Source organism: Rhinolophus sinicus, chromosome X, assembly GCF_036562045.2.
Source record: "Rhinolophus sinicus isolate RSC01 chromosome X, ASM3656204v1, whole genome shotgun sequence".
Lineage (NCBI taxonomy): Eukaryota > Metazoa > Chordata > Mammalia > Chiroptera > Rhinolophidae > Rhinolophus > Rhinolophus sinicus.
The window spans coordinates 73,368,249-73,395,584 of NC_133768.1; the positions used below are offsets into that span (position 1 = coordinate 73,368,249).

Genomic DNA, 27,336 nt, shown 5'->3' on the forward strand with positions numbered 1-27,336 from the left:
ACAAATAAACAAAAATAGCCCTCATGTGTAGCTTGAATTTTATCCTGTAGGCATATTAATGACATCCACCATCATTGCTTCACCCCACTGGTAACACCCAGACTAAAGAGGTTGTTGACCCCAGGTCAAGTATTCCTTGCTGAAATTTATAATCTTATTATTCGTGCTGACAATATGGCATTTTCTCAAACCTAAGACATCATCAAATCGTAAATGTGCAATTCATTTAACAACAAATGAAAATAGGTATGCTATCATATTAAATGTATGTATTGGTTGTGCAGTGCATCCCAATATCAGAAACATTAAAATGGAGGAAAAATTGTGCCTTAGAGCTGACTAAATATGTTATTTGGGTCCTGGACCTGGTCTATATGTAACAATCCACCCCAGAGCCTTTAAGAAGACCTCTGCTTAAGCTAAGGAAGGTTTTAATTAGATCACAAACAATCTGTTTAAGTACAAGGACTGGTATGGGGTTGAAAAATTTACAAGGTCCACCATTTCCTTTCCCCTTCTCAGACTCCAAACAAGAAAGCAAGATTTATGAGTCCTAAATCAAAGCAATTGTCCTAACAAAATTTTGTGTTAAGAATATGTATATCTCCAGCAAATCTATTATTTCCTTTAAACCCCAGCCTATAGCTCCATTATCCAAATTCTGCCTACTCCTCTGCTCCTGAGTTTGTAGCTACCTAACTTCCCTTCCCTTATTTAGGCATATTATATTTTAAATAAAAATTATATATATTTAACGTATACCACATGATGATTTGATACACATATACATAGTGAAATGATTACTACAGCCAGGCTACTTAACATATTATCTCACATAGTTACCATTTTTGTGTGTGTATGTGGTGACAGGAACTGAAATCTACTTTCTAAGCAAATTCCAAGTATTCAATAATATATTATTAGCTACAGTCATTATATTCAGCATTAATTTCAGAGCTAGAGTTAGACTAGGGGCTTGCAGGTTTGTTTTGTTTTGTTTTGACTTGTTTTTAGCTGCCAACCCTTTTCTTCAAATAAAATTCTATAAGAAAGCCCAACATGGAGATGTCATCAAAATGGTGGTGTGAGGTGAGCCTCTGTAAAGCTCTCCTAGAATTTACAACTAATTGAACAACAATAACTCCACAAAGGACTCCCTGAACAGCAGACAGGCTAGACAAACAGGCCCACTACTGAATTCACCTAAAGGTGGGCGAATCGCACGAGCAGAGGAGGAGGGAAGGGAGAAGTGTGGAGACGGAGCCGTGAGGGCGCAGAATGCAGACCTAGCTCAGTGCTCCGAGCTCGATGCTTCCCGGAACTACCGCAGCTGCGAGAGAGGGAAGAACTCGGACTGCTAGGGCACTGCTTATGGCCGACAAGGCTGAGGGGGCAGCATATAACACAGCTGAACCCAACACTCATGAGAGAGACCTTGGAGCAACGACTGAGGGAAGAAGGCTGAAAACGGTGGATTAAGCCCTCACTGCTGAGCAAAGAACGGAAGCCTTAGGCACTGAGACTAGCCGCCCCATTCCTACACTCCCAGAGCTTGCCCCGCCCCCACCTGCCTGGTTCTAGAAGCGGAAAAATAGCAGTGTCAGATCAAAAGAACAGAATATTTGCTGTTCTAAGAACGGTGGACCACAGACACAGATTCGCAGCCCAACTAGTTCCGGCAAAGGGGAGGGAGCTGTGGAAGCAGGCCTGGCTGTGGTGGTGCTCACCACCATTGCTCTGGGCCACCTCTCACAACTCACCCCGCCCCTGGCCCCACCTATCTGGGCGGATCCCTGCAGGAGTAAACAGAAATGCTGAAACAAACAGGCTCTGAATCTGGTGCAGGAAGAGCTTAAGAACTTCAAAAGCTGTCCGCATACCCACATGGACACTGCGCCCAGTGACCCAGGCGAAATATTAACAGAGGAGAAGCCCATCTCCCAGGGAATCCCCCCATTGTGTGAGAAGCTGGAATAGTGCAGAGAAAACATAGCACTACCGTGTGAGAGAGGGAAAAAAAAGGCTGAAGTCGGAGAGAAAATAAAACATTATACCAACAAGTACTGGAAAACAAAAGAAAGACCCCTTCCTATCAGCCTGTTGCAGAAGCCACTCCTGTAGATGGCTAGGAAGAGAAATAATAAATCAGTAATCACCATGAATAACCAAGCCAACAAGACAGCTAAGAAAGAAAGTGAAAAATCTCCAGAAAAGGAACTAAAAGATATGGAAATATGTGATTTAAATGACAGAGAATTCAAGATTGCAGTTCTCAAAAAACTCAACGAGATGCAAATAATAGAGAAAGGCAGTTTAATGAACTCAGAAACACAATCAAAGAAAAACATGAGCATTTTACGAAAGAGATTGAAATTTAAAAAAAAAAAAACAAATAGAATTTCTGGAGATTAACTACTCAGTAGAAGAAATTAAGAATGAAATACCCAGCTTAGGTAGTAGAGTTGACCAGATGGAGGAAAGAATCAGTGACATCGAAGATAGAAACCTGGAAATGACACAGATGGAAGAAGAAAGAGACTTGAGACTTAAAAGAAATGAAAGAACTCTACAAGAACTTTCTGACTCCATCAGAAAGAGCAATATAAGAATAATGGGCATACCAGAAGAAGAAAGAGAGAAGGGAACAGAGAATATACTCAAACAAATTGTCGATGAGAACTTCCCAAACTTGTGGACAGAACTGGATCCTCGAATCCAAGAAGCAAATAGAACACCTAGTTACCTCAATCCCAACAGGCCTTCTCCAAGGCACATTGTATTGAAGCTGTCTAAAATCAACGACAAAGAAAGGATCCACAAGGCAGCCAGGGAAAAGAAGACGGTAACCTACAAAGGAAAGCCCATTAGATTATCATCAGATTTTTCAGCAGAAACTCTACAAGCCAGGAGGCATTAGAACCAAATATACAAACTATTGAAAGAGAGAAATTATGAGCCAAGAATAATATATCCAGCAAAGATATCCTTTAGATATGAAGGAGGAATAAAGACCTTTTCAGACATACAGAAGCTGAGGGAATTTTCTAATACACGACCTGCACTACAAGAAATAATAAGGAGCAATTTGACCACCATCAACAGGGACAATTTGTGGCAACCGAAACATAAAAAGGGGGAGAGTAAAGGCCTGAACCAGAATATGGGAATGGAGAAAGTAAGCTTGCTGAAGAAAATGGAATACTCTAAACATCAAACTTTCTTTTACATAAACTTAAGGGTAATCACTCAAAAAAATCCAGAATGGAAATATATACTGTAATAAAAGAAGAAACAGAGGGAAACATCATAGAATACCACCACACAAAAATAATAGACAACAATAAAAAGGCAAAGAAACAATGGAAGGAAACACAGCCTTCCCAGAAAACTAAAGATAGAATGACAGAAAATCCTCACATATCAATAATCACCCTAAATGTAAATGGACTGAACTCACCAATAAAAAGGCACAGAGTAGCAGATTGGATCAAAAAACTAAACCCAACCATACGCTGTCTCCAAGAGACACATCTCAGCTACAAGGACAAGCATAGACTCAAAGTGAAAGGGTGGAAATTGACACTCCAAGCAAATGGTACCCAGAGAAAATCAGGTGTAGCCATAATGATATCAGATGAAACAGACTTCAGGGTGAAAAAGATAACAAGAGACAAAGATGGACATTTCATAATGGTAAAGGGACTATACAACAAGAAGACATAACAGTCATCAATATTTATGCCCCCAATCAGGGAGCACTGAAATATACCAAGCAACTACTAACAGAACTAAAGGGAGAAATTGACCAAAACACAATTATACTAGGGGACTTAAATACATCATTGACAGCTATGGATAGATCATCCAAACAGAAAATAAATAACGAAATAGCAGCCCTAAATGACACATTAGATGAAATGGACATAATTGACATATATAGAGCACTTCATCCTAAAACATCAGACTATACATTCTTTTCTAGTGTACATGGAACATTCTCAAGGATAGACCATATATTGGGACATAAAATCAGCCTCAGCAAATTTAAGAAGATTGAAATCATACCAAGCATATTCTCTGATCACAAGGCTTTGAAATTGGATATCAACTGCAAAAAGAAAGCAGGAAAAACACAAATACATGGAGATTAAACAACATACTTTTAAAGAACGACTGGGTCAAAGAAGAAATTAGAGGAGAGATCAAAAGATACATAGAAACAAATGACAATGAAAATACATCCTACCAAAATTTTTGGGATGCAGCGAAAGCAGTTTTAAGAGGGAAATTTATATCATTACAGGCCTATCTCAAGAAACAAGAAAATCCCAAATAAATAACCTCATGTTACACCTTAAAGAACTAGAAACAGAGAACAAGTGAAACCCAAGGTCAGCAGAAGAAAGGAAATAAGAAAAATTAGAGCAGAACTAAATGAAATAGAGAACAAAAAGACAATAGAAAAATTAATGTGACAAAGAGCTGGTTCTTTGAAAAGATTAACAAAATTGACAAACCCTTGGCTAGACTCACTAAGATAAAAGAGAGAAGACACTAATTAACAAAATCAGAAATGAAAAAGGGGAAGTTATCACGAACACCACAGAAATACAAAGGATCATCCAAGAATACTATGAAGGACTATATGCCACCAAATTCAATAACCTAGAAGAAATGGACAAGTTCTTAGAAACATATAGCCTTCCAAGGCTGAACCATGAAGAACTGGAAAATCTAAACAGACCGATCACCAGTAACAAAATTGAATCAGTCATCCAAAACCTTCCCAAAAGCAAAAGTCCGGGACCAGATGGCTTCACTAGTGAATTCTACCAAACCTTCAAAGAGGATCTAATACCAATCCTGCTCAAACTCTTCCAAAAAATTGAAGAAGAGACAGTACTCCCTAACTCATTTTATGAGGCCAACATTACCCTGATACCAAAACCTGGTAAGGACAGCACAAAATGAAAGAAAACTACAGACCAATATCTCTGATGAATACAGATGCAAAAATCCTAAATAAAATTCTAGCAAATCGAATACAGCAATGCATTAAAAAGATTATTCATCACGACCAAGTGGGGTTCATCCCGGGGCACAAGGATGGTTCAACATCCACAAATCCATCAATGTGATACATCACATAAACAAAATAAAGGACAAAAATCATATGATTATGTCAATTGATGCAGAAAAAGCATTTGACAAGATACAACCTCCATTTATGATTAAAACACTTAATAAAATAGGTATAGAAGGAAAATACCTTAACATAATAAAGGCCATATATGACAAGCCCTCAGCTAATCTCATAATTAATGGTGAAAAACTGAAGCCCTTTGCTCTACGTTCAGGAACACGACAGGGCTGTCCCCTATCACCTCTGCTTTTCAACATAGTGTTGGAAGTCCTTGCCAGAGCAATCAGGCAAGAGAAAGAAATAAAAGGCATCCAAATTGGGAATGAAGAAGTTAAATTATCACTCTTTGCAGATGACATGATGCTATATATAGAAAACCCTAAAGACTCCACCAAAAAGCTATTAGAAACAATCAACAAATACAGTAAAGTTGCTGGCTACAAAATCAACGTACAAAAGTCCATTGCATTCCTATATACTAACAATGAAATCTCAGAAAAAGAAATACAAAAAACAATTCCTTTTGCAATTGCAGCAAAAAGAATAAAATACCTAGGAATAAACTTAACCAAGGATGTGAAAAACCTATATGCTGAAAACTATAAGACATTTTTGAAAGAAATTGAAGAAGACACAAAGAAATGGAAAGACATTCCGTGCTCATGGATTGGAAGAATCAACATAGTTAAAATGGCCATATTACCCAAAGCAATATACAGATTTAATGCAATCCCCATCAAAATCCCAATGGCATTTTTAAAGAAATAGAACAAAAATCATCAGATTTGTTTGGAACCACAAAAGACCCCAAATAGCCAAAGCAATCTTAAGAAAAAGAACAATACTGGAGGTATCACACTCCTGACTTTAGCTTGTACTACAGGGCTACAATAATCAAAACAGCATGGTATTGGCAGAAAACAGACACATAGACCAATGGAATAGAATTGAGAACCCAGAAATAAAACCACATAAATATGGACAGATAATTTTGACAAAGAAGCTAAAACATACAATGGAGGAAAGACAGCCTCTTCAATAAATGGTGCTGGGAGAATTGGATAGCCACGTGCAAAAGAATGAAACTGGACTGCTATCTGTCACCATGTACCAAAATTAATTCAAAATGGATCAAAGACTTAAGCATAAGACCTGACACAATAAACTGCATAGAAGAAAACATAGGTACTAAACTTATGGACCTTGGGTTCAAAGAGCATTTTATGAATTTGACTCCAAAGGCAATGGAAGTAAAAGCTAAAATAAATGAATGGGACTATATGAAACTTAAAAGCTTCTGCACAGCAAAAGAAACCATCGACAAAATAAAGAGGCAACCAACTGAATGGGAGAAGATTTTTGCAAACAGTGCCTCCGATAAGGGGCTAATATCCAAAATATACAAGGAACTCATGCAACTCAACAACAAAAAAAACAAACAACCCAATTGAAAACTGGGCAGAGGACCTGAAGAGACATTTCTCCAAAGAGGACATACAAATGGCAAATAGACATATGAAAAAATGCTCAACATCACTAATCATCAGAGAAATGCAAATCAAAACCACAATGAGATATCACCTCACCCCAGTCAGAATGGCTATCATCAACAAGACAAATAGTAACAAGTGTTGGAGAGGCTGTGGAGAAAAAGGAACCCTCATGCACTGTTGGTGGGAATGCAGACTGATGCAGCCGTTATGGAAGGCGGTGTGGAGGTTCCTCAAAAAATTACAAATAGAATTACCATATGACCCAGCAATGCTCTCCTGGGTATCCACCAAAAAAATCTGACAACATTTATACATAAAGACACGTGTACTCCAATGTTCATTGCAGCTTTGTTTACGGTGGCCAAGACATGGAAACAACCAAAATGTCCTTCGATAGATGAATGGATAAAGAAGTTGTGGTATATATACACAATGGAATACAATTCTGCAGTAAGAGAAGATGATACAGGAACATTTGTGACAACATGGATGGATCTTAGAGTATAATGCTAAGCGAAATAATTCAAACAGGAAAAGCAGAGAACCATATGATTTCACTGATATGTGGTATATAAACCAAAAACAACAAAAGAACAAGACAAACAAATGAGAAACAAAAACTCATAGACACAGACAATAGTTTAGTGGTTATCAGAGGGTAAGGGGGTTGGGGGGTCGGAGATGAGGGTAAGGGGGATCAAATATATGGTGATGGAAGGAGAACTGACTCTGGGTAGTGAACACACAATGGGATTTATAGATGATGTAATACAGAATTGCACACCTGAAATCTATGTAATTTTACTAACAATTGTCACCGCAATAAATTTTTTAAAAACTGAAAAAAAAGAAAGCCCAATATATAAAACATAATAGTACCTCCGCCTTGGTTAAAATGGTACTATCACCCATGAGACAGCTCCTTGGAAAAAAACTGAGGCTCCTTGGAACACATTTTGAAAGATACGAAGCTGGCTTTTTCTGCTTATATTACAGTTCATTTGAAAAAAATAAGGTCAAGTTTACAAGATATCAAATACTCATATATATTAATGGAAAAATAAGAAGTGGGCTGGAGGGTTTTTTCTCCTAGGTGACATGTCTATGTTTTTCTTCAAACCTCATGAGTAGAATGCCCCTACCTTTTTTAAATTTTATTTTATATTTTGTTTTCTCTTTCTTCCTCTATAATCTCCATCCCTCCCCACAATGCTCTCACTATAAAGGGTTTGATATTTATACTTGACTATATATCCTTGAATACATATTTATCATATTTTGCTGTATATTTTTCTAATTTAACAAGTACTGAGCACTTGCTGTAGTTCAGACACTTGATACGTGTAGTGTTGAACAAAATAGGTAAGTTTCTCCTTCTCTCAAGGAGCTTATTTTCAAAAGATCAAGCAGTCCATAAGCAGCAGCACAGACTTTCATAGATCTATCCAATAAGGAAACAATGAGATCAAATGGATATAGTTCATTACACACAGACAACATACGTAAGATCAGCATGGTGTCAGCTCCCCATGTCCGTTTGCCCCACACAACAACGACATTGAACTGAAGAGGACAGATGACAGATGACATGAGCAGTGGAGCACTCTGTTAATGAAGAGGCCACTCTAGACTGCAGCTAATCTGTTTTATAGCCTGCATCTATACCCAAGGGGAGGGAGATAGAAAGTCCTATGCCTTACTTGAACCAGGTAATAGGAGGGGAAACTGGCTCTTGGCAGCCTTCTGCAAGACAGGGGGCCTCCAACAAGGTAGAAAGACTGATAAGAAACACGCTCACAAGGCTGCCCATCTTCTCATTCCAAGAGAATCACAGGATGTTCTGCCAAGACCTGGGGCAAATCACAGTTGAGCCTTGCCAACGTGGCCTCTATGGATAGTGCAAGGTTGCCAGAATGTCGTAGTGGAACCATTTTCCTACATTTACAGTCTATGAATAAAAGTTTTTATCCTGATTGTTTTCACTTAATATAATAATAATAGCAAACAATTTATGTAATGCTTACTAGGTGCCAAGCATTTCATTAAGAACTTTGCACATAGCTCAGTAATCCCCACACCAGAACTCTATGAAATCAGTGCTATTATCCCCATTTTACATATGAGGTTACTGAAGCACAAAGAAGTTAAGTAACTTGCTTAAGGTCACACATTTAGAATCTGACAGAACTACAGTTTGAACCCAGGCAATTTGAATTTGATAGAAGTATATGCAAAGTGATACGGGTGCAAAGAAGAGGAAGCCCCAAGCAGACTTCCTAATATGGGTAGCATTTGACCTGGACATTCAAAGAACATAATAGTTTGTTAGAGTGGAAAAGCTGTCTAAGCAGAGTGAACAGCATGAGCAAAAGGCATAGTGCTATGAAAGTGTATGCTATGTTTTGAGAACAATTCCTGATGATTTTTGGAGCCCCAGAATGCACTGGCATGGAGTAATAAAATATAAATAGAATAGGCAGCTTAGAGATAGTTGTAAATCCCCTTGAGTATTATACCATGTGCCATGACTGAATTGTGTTCCCCCCAAATCCATATGTTGAAGCCCTAACCCCCAGTGTGATAGTATTTGGAAATGGAGTGTTTGGAAGATAATCAGGTCTCGATGAGGTCACAAGGGTGTGGCCCTTACGATGATATTAGTGCCTTTATCTGAGGAGACATAAGAGATCTTACTCTCCTTGCTTCTCTCCCTTCCATGTGAGCACACAGTGAGAAGGCATCCATCTCAAGCCACGGAGAGAGCTCTCACCAGAACCTGACCATGCGGGCATTTCTGGCACTCCTAGTCTGTAGTATTTTGTTATGGCAGCCTAAGCAGTGTAAGACATCATGAAATTTGGACTTTATTTTGTGGGCATTAGACTTACTAAATATTTTAAAGCAAGAGAGTTAAACAATTAGATTCATATTTTGGAACAACTGTAGTGGCAGATTATGGTGAAGGATTTGGTGGAGATTATAGTAGGAGATGAGCGTGAGTTTGGAAGACTGGTGATAGGAAAACCAGCTGATATACAATTGCAGTTCAGGTGAGAGACGGGAGAGCCTGGACTATGACAATGGGGATCGAAAAGAATGACTTCAGTGGACATTTTGGAGGTAGTATTGATATGATTTAGAGAATGGTTGAATGTGACTTGTAAAGGAGAAAGAAGAGTCAGATTTCTAGCTTGGGTGGCTAGGTGAGTAGTGATGACATTAATCAAAATATGGGAATGTAAAGTGGTATATTTCTGGATAGTAGTCTTAGAGATGGTTTTTGTTTCTTTTTGCTCATCTGAATTTTCTACATATTTTTTTTTACAATTAATGTCAACTACTTTTGGATTAAGAGTAAACAAAGGATGGATTTGTTTAGGTTGTAGAGATCAGGTATGGAATGCAAAAGAAAGAAGACAAAGTTCTAGGAGAAAAATATTAAGTTTTGGCTATATTGAATTTGAACTGCCTGTGAGAAAATTTGTTGAAAGTGTCCAGCAGGCTGTTAGAAATACAAATCTGTGTGGGAACTCAAAAACAGCGAAACAAGTCAGACAGAAAAAGCAGAGAACCATGTTGTATATAAACCAAAAACAACAAAAGAACAAGACAAACAAATGAGAAACAGAAACTCATAGAGACAGACAATAGTTTAGTGGTTACCAGAGGGTAAGGAGGGTGGCGGGTGGGAGATGAGGGTAAGGGGGATCAAATATATGGTGATGGAAGGAGAACTGACTCTGGGTGGTGAACACACAATGGGATTTATAGATGATGTAATACAGAATTGTACACCTGAAATCTATGTAATTTTACTAACAATTGTCACCCCAATAAATTTAATTAAAAAAAAACACAAAAAAACAACAACAGGGACTGCAGATGTTGATTTTCAAAGTTTGTGTTTGCCCCTTGAGGGGGTCAGAATATATTACCAGAGAGTGCTGGCTTTGAATTGGGCTTGGAATGAAGTAGAACTGATTTTAGTTAGCCTGTGTATGCTTGGAGAAGGGAGGTGTTGAGAGGGATACTAGGAAACTTGCAGAAATGGGACTAACTTGGGACAGAGTAAGTAGCTCTTGAGAGGGCGTCAGAGATATTATAAATTCTCCCTTCAGTTCCAGTCCAAGTATTGGAAACTAAGAGGAATCGGATCAACGAAGTGAGGTTGGGATTGTAGCATGGCTTTAGAGATATAAATAACAATGATGGGGTAGCCAAAAAGCTATCATCAAAACAAAATAGGAAAGAATGGGAACCTCCTTACCCCTGAGAAACAGGGCTGACTGAGGTACCTGACCTCTTGGGTGCCAGTCGGGGAGTGTGGGAAAAGGAACTTTAGGTATCAAAAATATGTAGGGAGATAGCCTGGCTTCCCCATAGGACTATTTTTGGCAGGAAGAGGGATGGGTGCAGTGGGGAAGAATGCCAGTGGATTCCTATTTTCACCCATGGTTGTTGAATAACGTATTATCTCTAAAATCCAAAAATGAATAGGGCTAGGGTTATTGATATTCTGCCAAATGACCCATCCTTTGTTCTAGGAGAGGGGAAAAGCAGCCTGCAGATAGCTTGATGCTCTTTTTGAGCTACAATGGATGCATAATATTTTGGTGCTCCTACTTTAATGGATCTATAAGGGGATCTATAAGGGGACTTTCTGATGTAACCTAAAAAACAAACCAAAAGTTTCTTTTTTTTTTCATTGTCACCTCCTCACTGGGATATGAGCCTTACTTCATCTCTAAATCTGACTGAGAATGAGGTGGCAGTCAGGGATGGGATAGGAGTCAGTCACCATCTGGCAGACACAACCAGGAGTCATGTGTTTATCACAAGTATTTATCTCAGAAAGGGCTATCAATCATTCTGAGCAAAGTGTCTGCCCATCCTCTGACAATTTACTTGCTTCTTGCATGGTCTGCTTCTCAAATCCTGATTTTTCTCTTAAGGTTAAAGCAGTCATATTCATTTACTTTTAGTGAATAAATAGATTTGGCTGCTTGATAATGAAATGGATTCTCTTTTCCATTTAAAATTCTGGAGGATGAACACCTTTTTTGTAGGCATTCTGATTATGCTAACCTTATTTGATTGGTTATATATCAGACTGTGTCGCAGAAAGGATATTTTAGCTGTAATAAAATTCCTTATTATCATCTCCAGGCAGCACAGTAAACCTTCAATTAAATTTCTAGTAGTTATCTCAGTAATATACATACATTTATAGTTAATATCATAACATTCTTTCATAATGATGGTAGAGGGATGAATACCCCTTTAAAAGCTAACCTACTTGTATAGATGTAATATATTTCTGATTATGAAAGATATATTTAAATTTTTAAATAATACTAAAATTAGAGTTGAAGATGAAAGTTCCCTATAATAGAGAGAAAATGAGAGCTAGAACGAGAGCAAGAAAGAGAGAGATTGGGGGAGAGAGAGAGTTTGAGATGGGCTTAAGGTCAGGAATGAAATAAGGGTGTAAGATTTCTTATACATATTACTTGGTAATAAAAATCAGTAATTTTATATTTTGGTACTGTCATTTTGAGGAGGTATGGTCAAAATATCTGAATCACATGGTCTGGCATCCTTGAACCTGAACTGGCAGAAACTTCTGAATCCATGCAAGCGTATATATTGATGTTTCTAGGGTCATATATTGACCCTAGAAAATACCAATATTTGAGGGATATATAAAATAAAAGAAACTAAAATAAGCATACACAGAGATGGGGGAAACCATAATAGTATGTACTGCTATAGAGAAGTAAAGCAGGATTGGGGTGCAGAAAGAACTTTTAGATTCGTCAATTTAGAAGTGTTTGGTGACCTTTGGAAGAAAGTAGCTTCAGGAAGCAATACCAGATTGAAGAAAACTGAGTTGTGAATAGGAAGCAAGAAATGAATAGGAAGTGAGGAAGAGAAGGCAGCAAATACAGATTGTTCTTTGAGGTAGTTTAGCAGTGATGAGGAAGAAAAAGAGGAGATGGTTGTTGAGGAGAGAGGATTTAGAAAAAAAATTAGGATAGGAGACACAAGAATGCTTTTCACTTGATGACAAAGATCCATTCATTTACTTGGGCAATATTTATGGAGTGCTTATTGTGTGTCACTAGAACTAATGAACAAACAGTAGAAAAAGTAATCATAGTATGGGCCCCCACGACTGTTAGCTGTCTCATTGACAAATATCTTCTCCTATTCAGTAGGATGTCTTTTTGTTTTATCGATGGTTTCCTTTGCTGTGAAAAAACTTTTTAGTTTGATGTAATCCCATATGTTTATTTTTCTCTTACTTCCCTTGCCTGAGGGGATATATGTGGAATCTAAAAAATAGAATAAATGGGTAAACTAGTCAGAAACCTTCTCAGAGATATAGAGAAAAAAACTGAAGGTTGCTAGATGGGAGGGGAGTGGGGATGAGGGGGAAGGTGAGGGGATTAGAAAGCACAATCGGTAACCACAAGATTGCCACAGGGATACGAAAGTCAATTTGGGGAATATAATCAATAATGTTGTAAAGATTTTGTAGGGTGTCAGATGGGCACTTGTCTTATTAGGGAGACCACTTCAGGGACAGTGTAAATGCCTGACCACTGCACTGTATCCCTGAGGCTGAAGCTGAATAACAATGAATGTCAACTATAATTTAATATATATATATATATATATATATATATATATATATATATATATATATATATATATATAGTCACAGGATGTGGAGTACAGCATAGGGAATAGAGTCAATGGAATTGTAACAGCTGTATACGGTGTCAGAGGGGTAGTAGATTGTGGGAGGGGGTTATTACTTTGTTAGGGGTGTAAATGCCTAACTATTACATTGTTTTTTACACATGAAACTAATAAAAAAAGACTGTTAGAAATGGATGAAGGTATTTTGGGTTAAGGAAGTGATAGGGAGTACTAGGGATGGTGGTAGCTACAGTTTTTTTTTTCTTTACACTTCTCAAATGTATTAATATTTGTAGGTAATGTAATATCTCTGTGTTCTCATTTGTAATTGACTATTTAAAAGCTCTACTTGTTTTTTTTCTTTTTCTTTTTTTATTAGTTTCAGGTGCACAAGACAAAGCAAAACTTAGACGTTTATCATTTATATCCCTCACACTGTGTGAACCCCCCTCCCCCCATCCACTATCCCTCTGTACGTTCCCCAAATTAATTTTCAAAACCCCGTGGCCAGTTTTAAATAGTGTGGTCAGGGAGGGGTTCACTGAGAAGGCAATAACAGGATGTTATTGGCCTTTAGTACTCAGGAGCCAGGGAAGCTCTAAGTCCTGCAATAAGAGGGACACTTCTGAAAAATGAAGAGTTGCCCTGCACAAAATTAGAAAAAGAGAGATTTAAGGTATGAGGGTGACCACTCAGCAATATTAAACCTTGTTGATTACTCCCTCCTTCTGCAAACACCTTTTTCTCTTCAATGACCCCACTCTCTCCTTGTTTCCCTTCAAAAATCCCTGGGCATTCCTCACCTCCTTTGGTCCCAAGTCACTGGCTCTTCCTCTCCTGCCTGAAGTTCTCTAGGTCTCTGAAAAACATCCATCTCTTTTTTCTCTATTCTCTTCCCATCTAGCCCTCTGGCTTTAAATGCTATTTATCTCTTTAGTCTTGACCTCTGCCGTGAGATTCAGACTCATACAACTAACCGCGTACTTGACATCTTCCACTTGTTTAATAGGCAACTCCAGCCTAATGTCCAAAGCACAGCTCTTAATTGTCTTCCCCATACCTCTTTCTCATACGCGTATATCTTCCTCATTTCAGGAAATGCAACAACTTCCACCTAATTGCACAAGCGAACAACCTAAATTATCCCTCATTCCTCTTTCCTTTATACCTTATATGCAATCCATCAGCAAGTCTTATTGGCGCTACTTTCAAAATATATTCTAAATCCATCTAATTTTCATTACCACCACAACTACCATCATGTTCCAAACCACCCTAATCCGTCACCGGACCATTATGATTCCCTCCTGACTCATCTCCCTCCTTCTACTCTTGTTTGCTTGCAACCTTTCCACAATGTTTAGAGCAATTCTTTCAAAAAGTAAATCAGATCAGGTCACTTCTTTGCTCAGAGCCCGCAACAGCTTCCTATTGCACTTATAACAAAATCCAAACTCCTTATCTTGACCTATGAAGCCTTATATGATGTGACCCCTACCTACTTATTCAGTTTCATCTGATGCAACATTTTCTTCCTTGTTCATTATGTTCTAGCTACCCTGGCTTTCTTTCTGATCCTTCAATATATCAAGTTATTTCCTGATTCCTTGCTGTTCATTCTACTTGGAATGCTCCTTCCTCCCTCAGATAATGATAATTCTGCCTCCCATTTCTTTCCTGTTTAATTGCATCAGTACCTCCAGAATTACATTACATAATAGTGGCAAATGTTGGTCATTATTTTGTACTTCTCACTTTTTAAAAAATTTTTACTGGGGAAGGGGAACAGGACTTATTGGGGAACAATGTGTACTTCCAGGACTTTTTTCCAAGTCAAGTTGTTGTCCTTTCAATCTTAGTTGTGGAGGGTGCAGCTCAGCTTCAGGTCCAGTTGCCGTTGCTAGTTGCCGTTGCTGGGGGCGCAGCCCACCATCCCTTGCGGGACTCGAGGAGTTGAACCGTCAACCTTGTGGTTGAGAGCCCACTGGCCCATGTGGGAATCGAACCGGCAGCCTTCGGAGTTAGGAGCACGGAGCTCTAACTGCCTGAGCCACCGGGCTGGCCCCTGTACTTCTCACTTTAATTAGGATGCTTCTAGTGTTTCCTCATTCAACCTGGTACTGAATTTTGGGCTATGTGTTAAGAAACTATTTATCTATTCTGATTTTATTAAGAGTTATAAGCAAGAATGGATGATGAATTTGAACAAATGCCTTCTTTTTTTAATTTATTGGGGTGACAATTGTTAGTAAAATTACATAGATTTCAGGTGCAAATGCCTTCTTAATATTTGTGGAGATCATATGATTTTTTAGTTTTGATTATTGGTAAATTATATTAAATTTCTTAATATTGAACCACCCTTACATTCATTCATGTATTCATTTATTTATTCAACAAATATTTATCGAATGTCTATGATGTGCCAAGTACTGTTCTAAGAACTGAAGATACTGTAGTAAACAAAAAACAAATATTACTGCCCTCAATGGGGCATACCTTCTAGTGCGAGAGATAAATGAACAAAATAAATGTGTAAACTTTATTGTACATTGGAAGTTGGTAAATGCTAGGAAGAGGAAAAGAGCAAGGGGAAGTGATAGGGAGTACTAGGGTTGTTAGTGGCTGTAATTTTAAATAGTGTGGTCAGGGAAGGTCTCACTGAGAAGGCAATATTTGTGCAAAGACTTGAAGGAGATGAGGAAGTAAGGCTTGGACTTTGGAAAAGTCATCTAAGTGGATATTTAAATCACCAAGATTTAAGACAGAAGAAGTTAATGTTAGAAATATCAATGGAGAACAAAGAACTATTAGAGAAATTAGGGTGGGGGTAAGACCCAGGAATTGGTAGATAATTGCAGTGAGGAGGTTAATTGGTGGTATAGTGTGAAGACATGAGATTTATTTTAAAAAGCTGGAGGGAAGAGGCAGGCCCTGTGATATAAGGGGGATGGGAGAAAAAAAAACAGGCACCAACTGAGAAGACTATAAAGGAAGCAGTGTCACTAAGGGAGGTCTAGATTTCAGTTAGATTAAGAAGTTGAAGAGAATATTCAAAGAGGCTTATGAGATAAGCGATGTACTATGTGTTCCAGAGGACCTAGTGGAAGGGGTAGGAAATGTAAACAAAATAGGAGATAAGATCCAGATGATTAGATGATAGGGACGGACATGAGAATCTGAGGCTTCTTGTTTTTATTGACAAGTAAAGATAAAAATATAATGAATTAAATTCTGGTAGTCTCAAGACAGTGGTGGTGAGGCTGTGAGTGTTTGAGGGTGAGCTATCTAGAACCCATAAATTAAATAAGAACAACTTCCAAGTGTCAGGCCAAACACTTCTGTACATCTTAAGTTTCACCGAAATTTCAATAAGTAGTAGAGATCGGTCAAGTTTCATATAAGATAGTTTCAGTTATTCTTCTGTTCTGATACTCAGGAATGACAGTTCATGAGGAAACCTAGAATGTATGACCTCTTTGGAATACTTGCTATTTGGCCTTCCCATTTCAATTTTCAAACACTTTATAATATGATCATAGACATTTATCTGAGGAACTAGGGAGCCTGTATTAATAACTTAGAGATTATAGGAATATGATCTCTTCAAGTATCATCTTGTCATATAAATCTATCATAAGAACAAGTTAATAAAGAGGAAATTTAAAACTCAAAATGATAACTCCACACCAATGACTACCCCCCAAAAAGCTTAGTGTATTAAGCCAGCTCTGTTACAACACACAGAGGAGAATAAATGACGGACCATTAAAATAACTTGTAAGCAATTTGACCTACCTTTACCTATCTTCAGGAAAGTCCCAAAGTTAATTTCCTAGAGAGTGACTGAGTAGTTTTGACTACTTACCTGGAGACAAGCTGAAATTGAGAAGAAAGGATCTCACAAACCTTAAATTAGTGAACTTTTTTCTGTTACTTTTTATTCACCAGGCAAGAAGGCAGAGGTTTGAACTAAAGTTAGTGGTGGATAGTGTGGTAACCAGCCTACAAGATATCTCCCAAAGGTTCTCACCTCCTGATATGCTTCCCTTTTGTGCAGTCCCCTCTCACATTGAATAGGGCTGACCTGTATAACTAACGAGATATTACAGAAAAAAATATAATTTCTGAGGCTACATTAAAAAATGGCATCGCTTCTGCCTTGCTCTTTTGGATCATTTACTCTGGGGAGAAGACAGTTGTGTCATAAGGATACTCAAGCAGCCCTTAAGACCTATGGAGAAGTCCATGTTGTGAAGAACTGAGGCCTCCTGCAAACATCCATGTGAGCAAGCCATCTTGGATGCAGATCCTCTAACCCCAATAAAGCCTTCAAATGTTTGTGGCCCCAGTCAGTATCTTGACTACAATCTCATGATAGACCCTAAGTCAGAACTACCTAGCAAAGCCATTCCCAAATTCCTAACTCATGGAAAATGTGTGAGACAATAAATGTTTATTGTTATTTTGAGTCATAAATTGGAGGGTGTGATTTGTTTTGGTTATGTAACAATAGATAACTAATAAAAAGTAAATAACTTAAAGTGACAGAACCAGAATTCCATCCCAAGTTTGACTCCAAAGGTTGAACTCCCAAAAGGTTGCAAGTTTTCCAATGAAATTTTTAGCAGTTTTTCTTTTTTGCCTATTAAAACAGTTTAGTCTTTAAAATAAATTCAATTTGTTGCCTATCTAAAGAAAGGCATATCAATCCCTTTAATTGCTTGGTCAGTGACGTACTGTATTTATTAATGTTGGACAAGTTAAGTCTTGTGTACAATCAGTTAGAAGTCAATAAATAATCATGTCCATTTTCCAGGTGTTCATTAAAAGTATCTCTAAAGAAGTCTGATTCTTGTTTCAGGAGGAGTTTTTCTTTTAAGATTCCTCAATGAATCTTCTATCTTGTAAGATATTAATGTGTACCATTTCACTTAATTTTTTCTTTCTCCTATCCCTCTTCTGAAATTGTGACATTTTAGTACACAATTTTAATTTACTCAAGAGGAAAAATTGTTGTTTCTGAATTATCCTTCACTAGAGTTGCAAATGATTTCAAGAACCACTTTGAAGTTCTACCCAAAAGTTGTATCTAAATTTCACAGAACTCATATTTTTTTTCCTCCCTCAAACGTCATCTCAAACCCTGGGGAAATAATATTTTCCCTTGAAAGATCTAAACATTTCACACTAAAGAAAGAACTATTTGTAACCTCTGGTCCAGGTGACATGAGTCATCCTGCAACTAAAGAACGTCTCAACTCGACTGTCAGATTTCAATGTTATTACAGAAAAATCGGTCTTTCCTTGTCCAATGAAATGCTCATTTACTTTGAGCCAGAGCACCTATAACTACCTCTTTGAGAAATATTCCATTTCTCTCCCTTAAAGTATCTTTAATTATAAAGATTTGAATTTTCAAAATATGAATTAGGAGGTAATTATTTGTTTAATGAAAATGTTAACCATATAATATATTTAGATAGCAGGACCTCTATAGCTCTATTCACAAATAGTTTTTTATATACAGATAATAATAAAATAAGCTATAACTCACAGACATGTGGTGGTCCACATAATTTATATTACAAAAGTACTGTTGCCTACTTTAAGCCCCTTATAAGGAATTCCATTTTTCCCATTACTTATTTGATATCTATTTCACTCATAACCTACGGCTTTTATCCCTGTCAGTCCAGCTCTGAAATCACTAGATGTCCAATATTTCAAGTCTTTTAGATCATTTTAGATACGGCTTTATAATTTACCTTAACCTTTGGTTGTTTTTTCTTTGTTTTTGGAAACCATATGCCATATCATCTGAAAGGGAGAGAGAGAGAGAGAGAGAGAGAGAGAGAGAGAGACTTCTATCAGAAAGATAATTAAAGTGGGAGATGAGTCTTTGTATTATGATAAAATACACATAATATAAAAATCACCATTGGTGACATTTAGTATATTCACAATGTTGTGCAACCATCACCAATATATAATTCCAGAATATTTTCATCAACCCAAAAGGAAATTCATACCCATTAAATAGTCACTCATCTTTATTCCCTCCCCAGTCTCTGGCAACCACCAATCTGTTTTTAATCTCTATGTATTTGCCTGAATATTTCATATAAATAGAATCCTATAATAAATAGCTTTTAGTGCCTGGCTACTTTCTCTTAGCTTAATGTTTTCAAAGTCCATCCATGTAATAGCACTTCATTCCTTTTCATGGCTGAATAATATTCCATTGTGTGGATATTTCACATTTGGGTTATCCATATTTATCAATTGATACACTTTGGGTCGTTTGCACCTTTTGGCTATTGTGAATACTGCTGCTGCGAACAAAAACATTATGTACATATTTTTGTTTGAATACCTGCTTTTAATGCTCTTGGGTATATACCCAGGAGTGGAATTACTGGGTCACATGGTAATTTAGATGAAACATTTTTAAGTGAAGTCTTACCAAACCAATAAATAGTCCCATTTTATGTGTAGGGGTCATATTTTTATTTCTCTTTTGTTATGTTATAAACTTTTCTGGACTCCTACACTTCTCTAGGAAATGTGGTATGAGGGTTTATACCAGGAGTACAAGATGGCATCGTCAACCCACACCCAACATGAGAACTAACTATTTTTTATACACAGGGGCCCACTGATATAAAGGCAGTTGAAGGTCCCCAACTCTAGCAGGTGTGCTGGTATGCACCTTCAGGCAATGAAGGTTACAAGCAAGTAAGCAAAGTGCTTCTATATAGCTTTGGAATCAAATAGACCTAGTCAAATTACATATAGCTTACTCAGATAGACCTTGGGCCACTCACTAAACTTCACTGTATCTAAGTTTCTCCATCTGTAAAATGGGGATAATAATCCCTGCTTCTCAAGATTGTTATGAGGAAAGGGCATAGCCTGGCACAGAGTTAGCACTTAATAAATATTAGTTCTCATTTCCCCATATTTACTCACGCTCTTCAAATTAACTGTTCTTCAAGACAACAGTATTTTCTCATTTTCTCTTTCAGGTTAAAATCAAACTGCCAAATACGAACCCTTCTGAAATTAAAGTTGATATCCAGGAAATGATCCTTGACCTTCGTACTCCTAATAAGTGAGTAAAACTTAGAACTAGAATAATATGTTATAATATTAATGAATGTTTAGTCAATATTCTTTAAAAAAATGTACATAGTTTTTTTGCATCACCCTTAAAGTCTGAAGAAAAGTGAAAAAGTCAGTCATTCAGATCTTTGATCTACATGATATAAACATAAATACATTTGGGAATACCTAGATATTTTTTCTACTGTGCATCAGTACACTTGGAATAGGTTGATACCACCAAAACACAGTCTTTGACATTCAAATGCAGTTGGCTTATCTGCCAGGAAAAATAGCTAGAAGTAAAAATCCCTTGAGTTGTAAATCTTGCATGTGTTTGTTTGTTTGTTTGTTTGTTTGTTTTGTACAGTGATGGCATAAGAGAAGCAATGTCTTTAAACTTTTTGGGTATGGTGGGAGGCTCCAAGGTTAAGTTTGATTATATTCATCTAAAAATCAACAAAAAGTCTTGTCATCAATTACTTAAAACAAAATTCTAGCAGCTAATTTATTACTAGATCCTCAAGTTGTGTGAATACATTTTAAAATAATACAGATGATAATGGAATGATTCAATTAAACATTTTGATATTTTGAAAACAATCTTGTTATTACACAGATTCAAATCATGTCCCCCATACACAGTACATACAGTAAAATTGATATAAAGTATTTATCCTGAAACCTGGATAAATTAGTCCTCTCTCTCAAAACTAATGCTGTAAAGCAGAAATCCATGGAAGCCGGTGTGTACTAGATAAAATATCTAAATATCTCACAGCTTTGTTCACATTTCATCTGGATGTATAGCAGTGAACACACTTTGGTTGATTGCAGTGATTCTTTCTCTGTAACTCATCAACATTTCAAACTGGGTGTGGGGAGCAGTCAGCTGCTGGTACATTCTCTTCCTTCCATTATCAGTACCTACAATTCTCCTTTGTTGATCTTAGGGCTTCAAAAAAATGTAGATCCTTCATCTGAAAGACTTCTCTGTGTAAACAACCCAATGTACATACATAGCTTAACCTTGATTTCTACAGCACATGCTTTTAACCCAAAATGATCTACAGATGAATATACATAAAATATTTCCTCATTACTTATATAGTAATTTCGAAGTGTATTCTCACAAAATAAATGTCTCATGTTATAAAAATTGCATTCACTATTCCTACCATTCAATTCAAGGAGTATTGTAATTTTTTCATTGCGTATTATGCACACATTTATTCTTCCATCCAACCTTTGCGAGGAAAGTTGGTTAAATGGACAATCGATCTTCCATGATATTTGTGCGCTTGTTAAAAGCACACACATAGCTACACACCATGGAGTTAATTTCCGTTCCCCTAGCAGTTCTCACGGTCTCCATCAATCTTTAGGCAGCTGCTCTGGCTATGCTGTCGTTCCAGATATCTATCAGAGCCCACTAAATGAAAGACTCACACAGAGACACTTTTCCACACAGAATGTGGTCTGCACTAGGTCATTTGAATCATACTGTACTTAATCTCTTAAGAAAAAAAATCATTAATTAAAATAGAAGACACAAGATAGAATTAAGGGTTTTTTTTTGGTTTTGGTTTTTGTTCTTTTTAAATCTCTTTTCCTAAACACTGGAGCATTCTTTGGAGCCATGCTATTATCTGAAATTGTATTATTGGAAATATGTCTTGGTTTTGAGTTTATTTATACTCATGTCTACTTTATTTAGTTTCTAACTTTGACACCCTATAAAACTGTGTTTACTTGCTTCAAGAAAGGTAAGACAGGATATTCTATTCATGTATCTGTAAGGCAGAGAGCAAGTGAATTCATTTTCACTGAATTGACTAGTACCATCAATCAAATGATAATCAATTGCATTGTAATTATTAGTAATACCCAGATATTTAGCATTATACAATCAAAATAAACAAATCTCCTGACTTTTGTCTTCATATGGGCTTTAATTATTTTTCAAAGTGAATTCTAAGAATATCATAAATGAATCCCTTAAATGTAATAATAAAAACACATTCTAAAGACAAGTATGAATCAATTTTGGTTTAGTACTGCTTTAGATTATTCTCACCTTTGCTGTGCTCCTTTAATTTAGATTAATTTCAAATTGACTGATGTTCAATGACATTGATACCTAACATAAAGTTTTCTAAATGGAATAGTGAATTGCAGCTCAGTAGTTATTTCTGCACTTTGTTTGAAAATTATTATGTCTCCAATAGAAACCTTAAACAGGTCATGTCTGTTTTTAACCCGGATATGTAAATCAAATCACTTATTAACTACACAAAATAAAAACTGCATTATTTGAATATGCACAGAGCAAGGTTGTTCTTTATTTAATCTTTTGCAAGGGATATCAACTTGAATTCTCTAATATAAGTGTAAAAATGTAAGTCTCTACACTAGAATTCACTGTATAGGTAATTTTTTTTACTTTCATAAATTATTGTTTGTATTTGAGTAATTTCTAATGAAAGTTGGCACTGGATAAACATTTGATCACTGCCTAAACTGTAGCTTCTTAAAAAGCAAATATATTATCAATGTAAAGGAAGAGAAATGGGCAGAGGACCTAAATAGACATTTGTCCAAAGAAGACATACAAATGGCCAATACACATATGAATCATCAGAGAAAGGTAAATAAAAACCACAATGAGATATCACCTCACCACAGTCAGAATGGCTATCATCAACAAGACAAATAGTAACAAGTGTTGGAGAGGCTGTGGAGAAAAAGGAACCCTCATACACTGTTGGTGGGAATGCAGACTGGTGCAGCCGTTATGGAAGGCGGTGTGGAGGTTCCTCAAAAAATTACAAATAGAATTACCATATGACCCAGCAATCCCACTCCTGGGTATCTACGCAAAAAATCTGAAAACATTACTCCGTAAAGACATGTGCTCCAATGTTCACTGCAGCTTTATTTACGGTGGCCAAGACATGGAAACAACCAAAGTGTCCTTCGATAGATGAACGGATAAAGAAGTTGTGGTATATATACACAATGGAATACTGTTCTGCCATAAGAAAAGATGAAATAGTATCATTTGCGACAATATGGATGGATCTCGAGATTATTATACTGAGCAAAATAAGTCAGACAGAAAAAGTCGAGAACCATGTGATTTCACTGATATGTGGTATATAAAACTGAAAACAACAAAAGAACAAGACAAACAAATTAACAAGCAAAAAACTGATAGACACAGACAATAGTTTAGTGGTTACCAAAGGGCACGGGGGCAGGGAGGTGGTAGATGAGGGTAAAGGGGATCCAATATATGGTGATAGAAGGAGAACTGACTCTGGGTGGTGAACACACAATGTGATATATAGATGATGTAATACAGAATTGTACACCTGAAATCTATGTAACTTTACTAGCAATTGTCACCCCAATAAACTTTAATTACAACAGAAAGAAAGAAAGATATAAATGAAAACCCCAAAAAATGTAAAGGAAGAGGTATTTGGGTTTAAAAGTTTGTTCATATTTTATAGTACGAATCTATAGCAGTTGTTTAAATATCATTTCATGGTGTCTGATTTGTTTTTTCATTCATTTATTTATTCACTCAGCAAACATTTATAAAGTCTTCTGCCAATACTTGGGTTGGGGGGGCGACATCAAGGTAAGATATAGCCCTGTCCTTCAGTGAATTGTACATGGTTAAATATTGTGGAATTTTATTTTGTTTAAATATAGATGTCACGTCAGATGTCAGACAGTAAAATGGATGAGACAAAAATACTTTCCTTCTCCTAAGAGCCTGAATAAATTGCAGTTTCTTTTGTTCAAAATTTTAGCATGTGAAGCCTTACTACTCTAAAGACTAGACAGAAATGCAGGGACAAATGGATCATCCCAATGGCCACTAACTGTCTCCTTTGAATTTATTTCTCTCTGGGCAGAGAAGTGCACATTATCATTGGAACTCCTTCTTCAGCTGATTTATAGCTGTCTTTCAGTGCAGTGAAGCTACCACCACAGAGCTTTGCTTTCTTTTTAAAGTGAATATGTCACCATTTGTAGAATAAGGGATAAAGCAAATCTAACTCTAGCATGAGCTATATTGTTAACAACTTTAAAACTATGGACTCTAAACATTTCTGCACCAACTCTTTTTTTGAGATGTCAAACATTACAGGCAACATTAAAATACATCATGAGTTCATTACTTAAGATGGAGGGAGCTCTTTCTCCTACCCCAAATATCTGCAATGGAAGAAGAATCACAGAAAATTTCTCCTTCAGGTTCCATAGATGTGTGACTAATACTTTTATTGAGTCCAGTGTCCTGAACTTAGGTCTTTGCAAATGAGTAAAGAGGCAATTGATTTTCAAGGGTTTTGTTTTCAAACACTAGTTCCTTATACAAGTATTCAATAAGTACCCCTAAAAATTACCAGATCATTTTACTGATTTGGATCTTATACCATCTAAAAGATCTTTTCTGTCCACTTTTTATAGAGATACTCAAGCCTTGTATTGAGAATGTGAGGTAACAAGTATTTCACGCATTTAATTTTCTTCAGATACCAGCATGTATGTACCAAACCCATGCATAATTCAGATTCATAATACTATGACAGAATTATGGATGTCACATCCCAGCCGTGTATATAAAGCATGCAGCTATCCAGCAACTGGGCCATCAACTGCAAAATAAACCCAGCAATCTCTCACAGGGGATTTTTCTCAATGTATAGTAGAAAGAACCCGAAGCCAAGCACAGAGAAGCATTCTCATTGATCTGATATTGAAATCATTCCAGGCCTGAGTTTCTTTTGTTGTTTTTGGTTTATATACCACATATCAGTGAAATCACATGGTTCTCTGCTTTTTCTGTCTGACTTGTTTCGCTCAGCATTACTCTCTCAAGACCACAAATGTTCCTATATCATCTTTTCTTACTGCCGAATAGTATTCCATTGTGTATATATTCCACAACTTCTTTATCCATTCATCTATCGAAGGACATTTTGGTTGTTTCCATGTCTTGGCCACCAGGTCTGAGTTTCAATAACTACACGTGCAGTAGAGACTCAGCCTAAAGTTGTGTTAGCAGAATTCTTATAGAACCATTCCAATTTTCAGATTTGTATCAGACAGTCACATTCCATCTATACATAAGTTTGACTGGCAATGGATCTATGCAACCAACTTAAAGTTGCAATGGTTCTATGTCTATGCCTATAAACATAGCCTGAAGCTCTGTTTATATAATGCAAAATGAGGTCAATTTAGAAAAATGGGGGGAAGGGGTCAAAACCTCTGCTTGGATTTTTAAGGCCAAACAACTGGTATATGTTGTGCGTTATTTAGGCATACTTTTGATCCAGTACTTATACTGTCTAAATATTGTTTTTTGGTTCCTAATATTCTGATGGTATATATTGCTTTCCATTACCTTATTAAAAGTGGTATCTTCTTGATATCACTTTAGGAAGCTGCTTCTATGTATTTATATCAGTTTTGTTTTGTTTTTTTTAGGAAGCTCTTGCTGAACTTGCCCCATCCTGTGGAATGTGAGAGTGCCAAAGCTTTGTATATCCTGGAAACGGAGACTCTTGAAGTCACTGCAACTCTGAAAAGAGAGTTCGATTTTGTTAATTTCTTCTGAAACTGCATGAGTAAGGAGGAAAAGTGGCAAAACAGCCCTGACAAAAAATTAAAAAATTTGAAAAAAATGGTTAATGTTTTCTATCTTTTTTTTTATTCTTCTGGCATACTTCAGAAAGGGCATAAATTCAATTCTACTGATATTCTGATCATTTACAGTCATTTCTGTTACTCTGTGAGGAAATATTGTTTTCTCATACTAATAAGTTATTCCATTTTTATAATGATAGCGGGATTGAATTTACAGGTTAACCCATTAGATTACTACATGGTCATTTAAATAACTGAAATATGACCATGAAATGGTTGGTCCATTTATTTCAGTAGTCTTAAGAACTTAAGCCAATTAATTATACTATCATACAATCAGTTGCATAGCAATTGGTCGTTATTATCACCAGAAAATAATATTTGATTGTCTTTGCATTGGTCTGATGAAATGATTTAGTGTTCTCTGTTTAGGCTTTCACTATTGTTCTGGAATATACAAATAACAAAGGATTATAAATAGTTTGATGCTCCATACTAACCACATGTTTTACTTGAATCAAAACATACTCTTGAGCACACAGTATTGTTTGGATTCATCATTCCTGCTCTCAATGTTTGGCTCTAGTTCGGTTAAAAATATTTTTCCTTTTGTGCACTAATAATTATTAACAATGCCTTTCAGGGTACTGTGTTTATATTTAGTAATTTAAATCCTTGACATTTAAAAGGAATATAAAGAAAAGCATGATACATTTACAAATCCTGTTCTTCCTCGTTTCCTATATTTATTCTTAATTGGACATACCTATTTTTATGAATTATGCCAATTCCACCTACCTCTCCATACTGCATTGCATAAGTTTATTTCAGAATTATTTATGAATAAATTATATTTTAAAGCTTATGTGACTTGGCCTCACATATCATTGTAGATCTGTGGAATTACCTGGGAGCAAATTTTGAAGAGATGAATAACTGAAAGATATTTATTGCTTCTATGTGAACTATTAAGGGGCTAAATATTCAAGCAGGTATTTGCTAGATTTAATTATGTAGATAACTACCAAGCACTAGATTGTGACTAGATCAAATCAAAGGAAAAGACTGAGGTTTTGGGGAAAGTGGTTGTGTTAAAACTAAGGTTTTGTAGAGAATTTGACATTGAAATTACCACCACGACTTTCTTCTGTGGGGAGCAAGAGTTGAGGGTGGGATTAAGTGAAAGGAAGCTCGTATCTGTGAATTTAGGTCCATTATGTTACA

General features: G+C 36.5%; 1 protein-coding gene across 1 annotated transcript in view; it reads left to right on the top strand.

Annotated features, from left to right (window-relative positions):
- DNAAF6 (dynein axonemal assembly factor 6) overlaps positions 1–26,977 on the top strand; it is a 44,781-nt gene extending 17,804 nt beyond the window's left edge. The window contains exons 6-7 of the mRNA XM_019717704.2: positions 20,370–20,455; positions 25,954–26,977. Of these exons, the coding sequence (XP_019573263.2) occupies positions 20,370–20,455; positions 25,954–26,083 (216 nt within the window). The 3' untranslated portion in view covers positions 26,084–26,977. The remainder of the gene's footprint in view (positions 1–20,369; positions 20,456–25,953) is intronic.
- Positions 26,978–27,336: the final 359 nt, after the last annotated feature.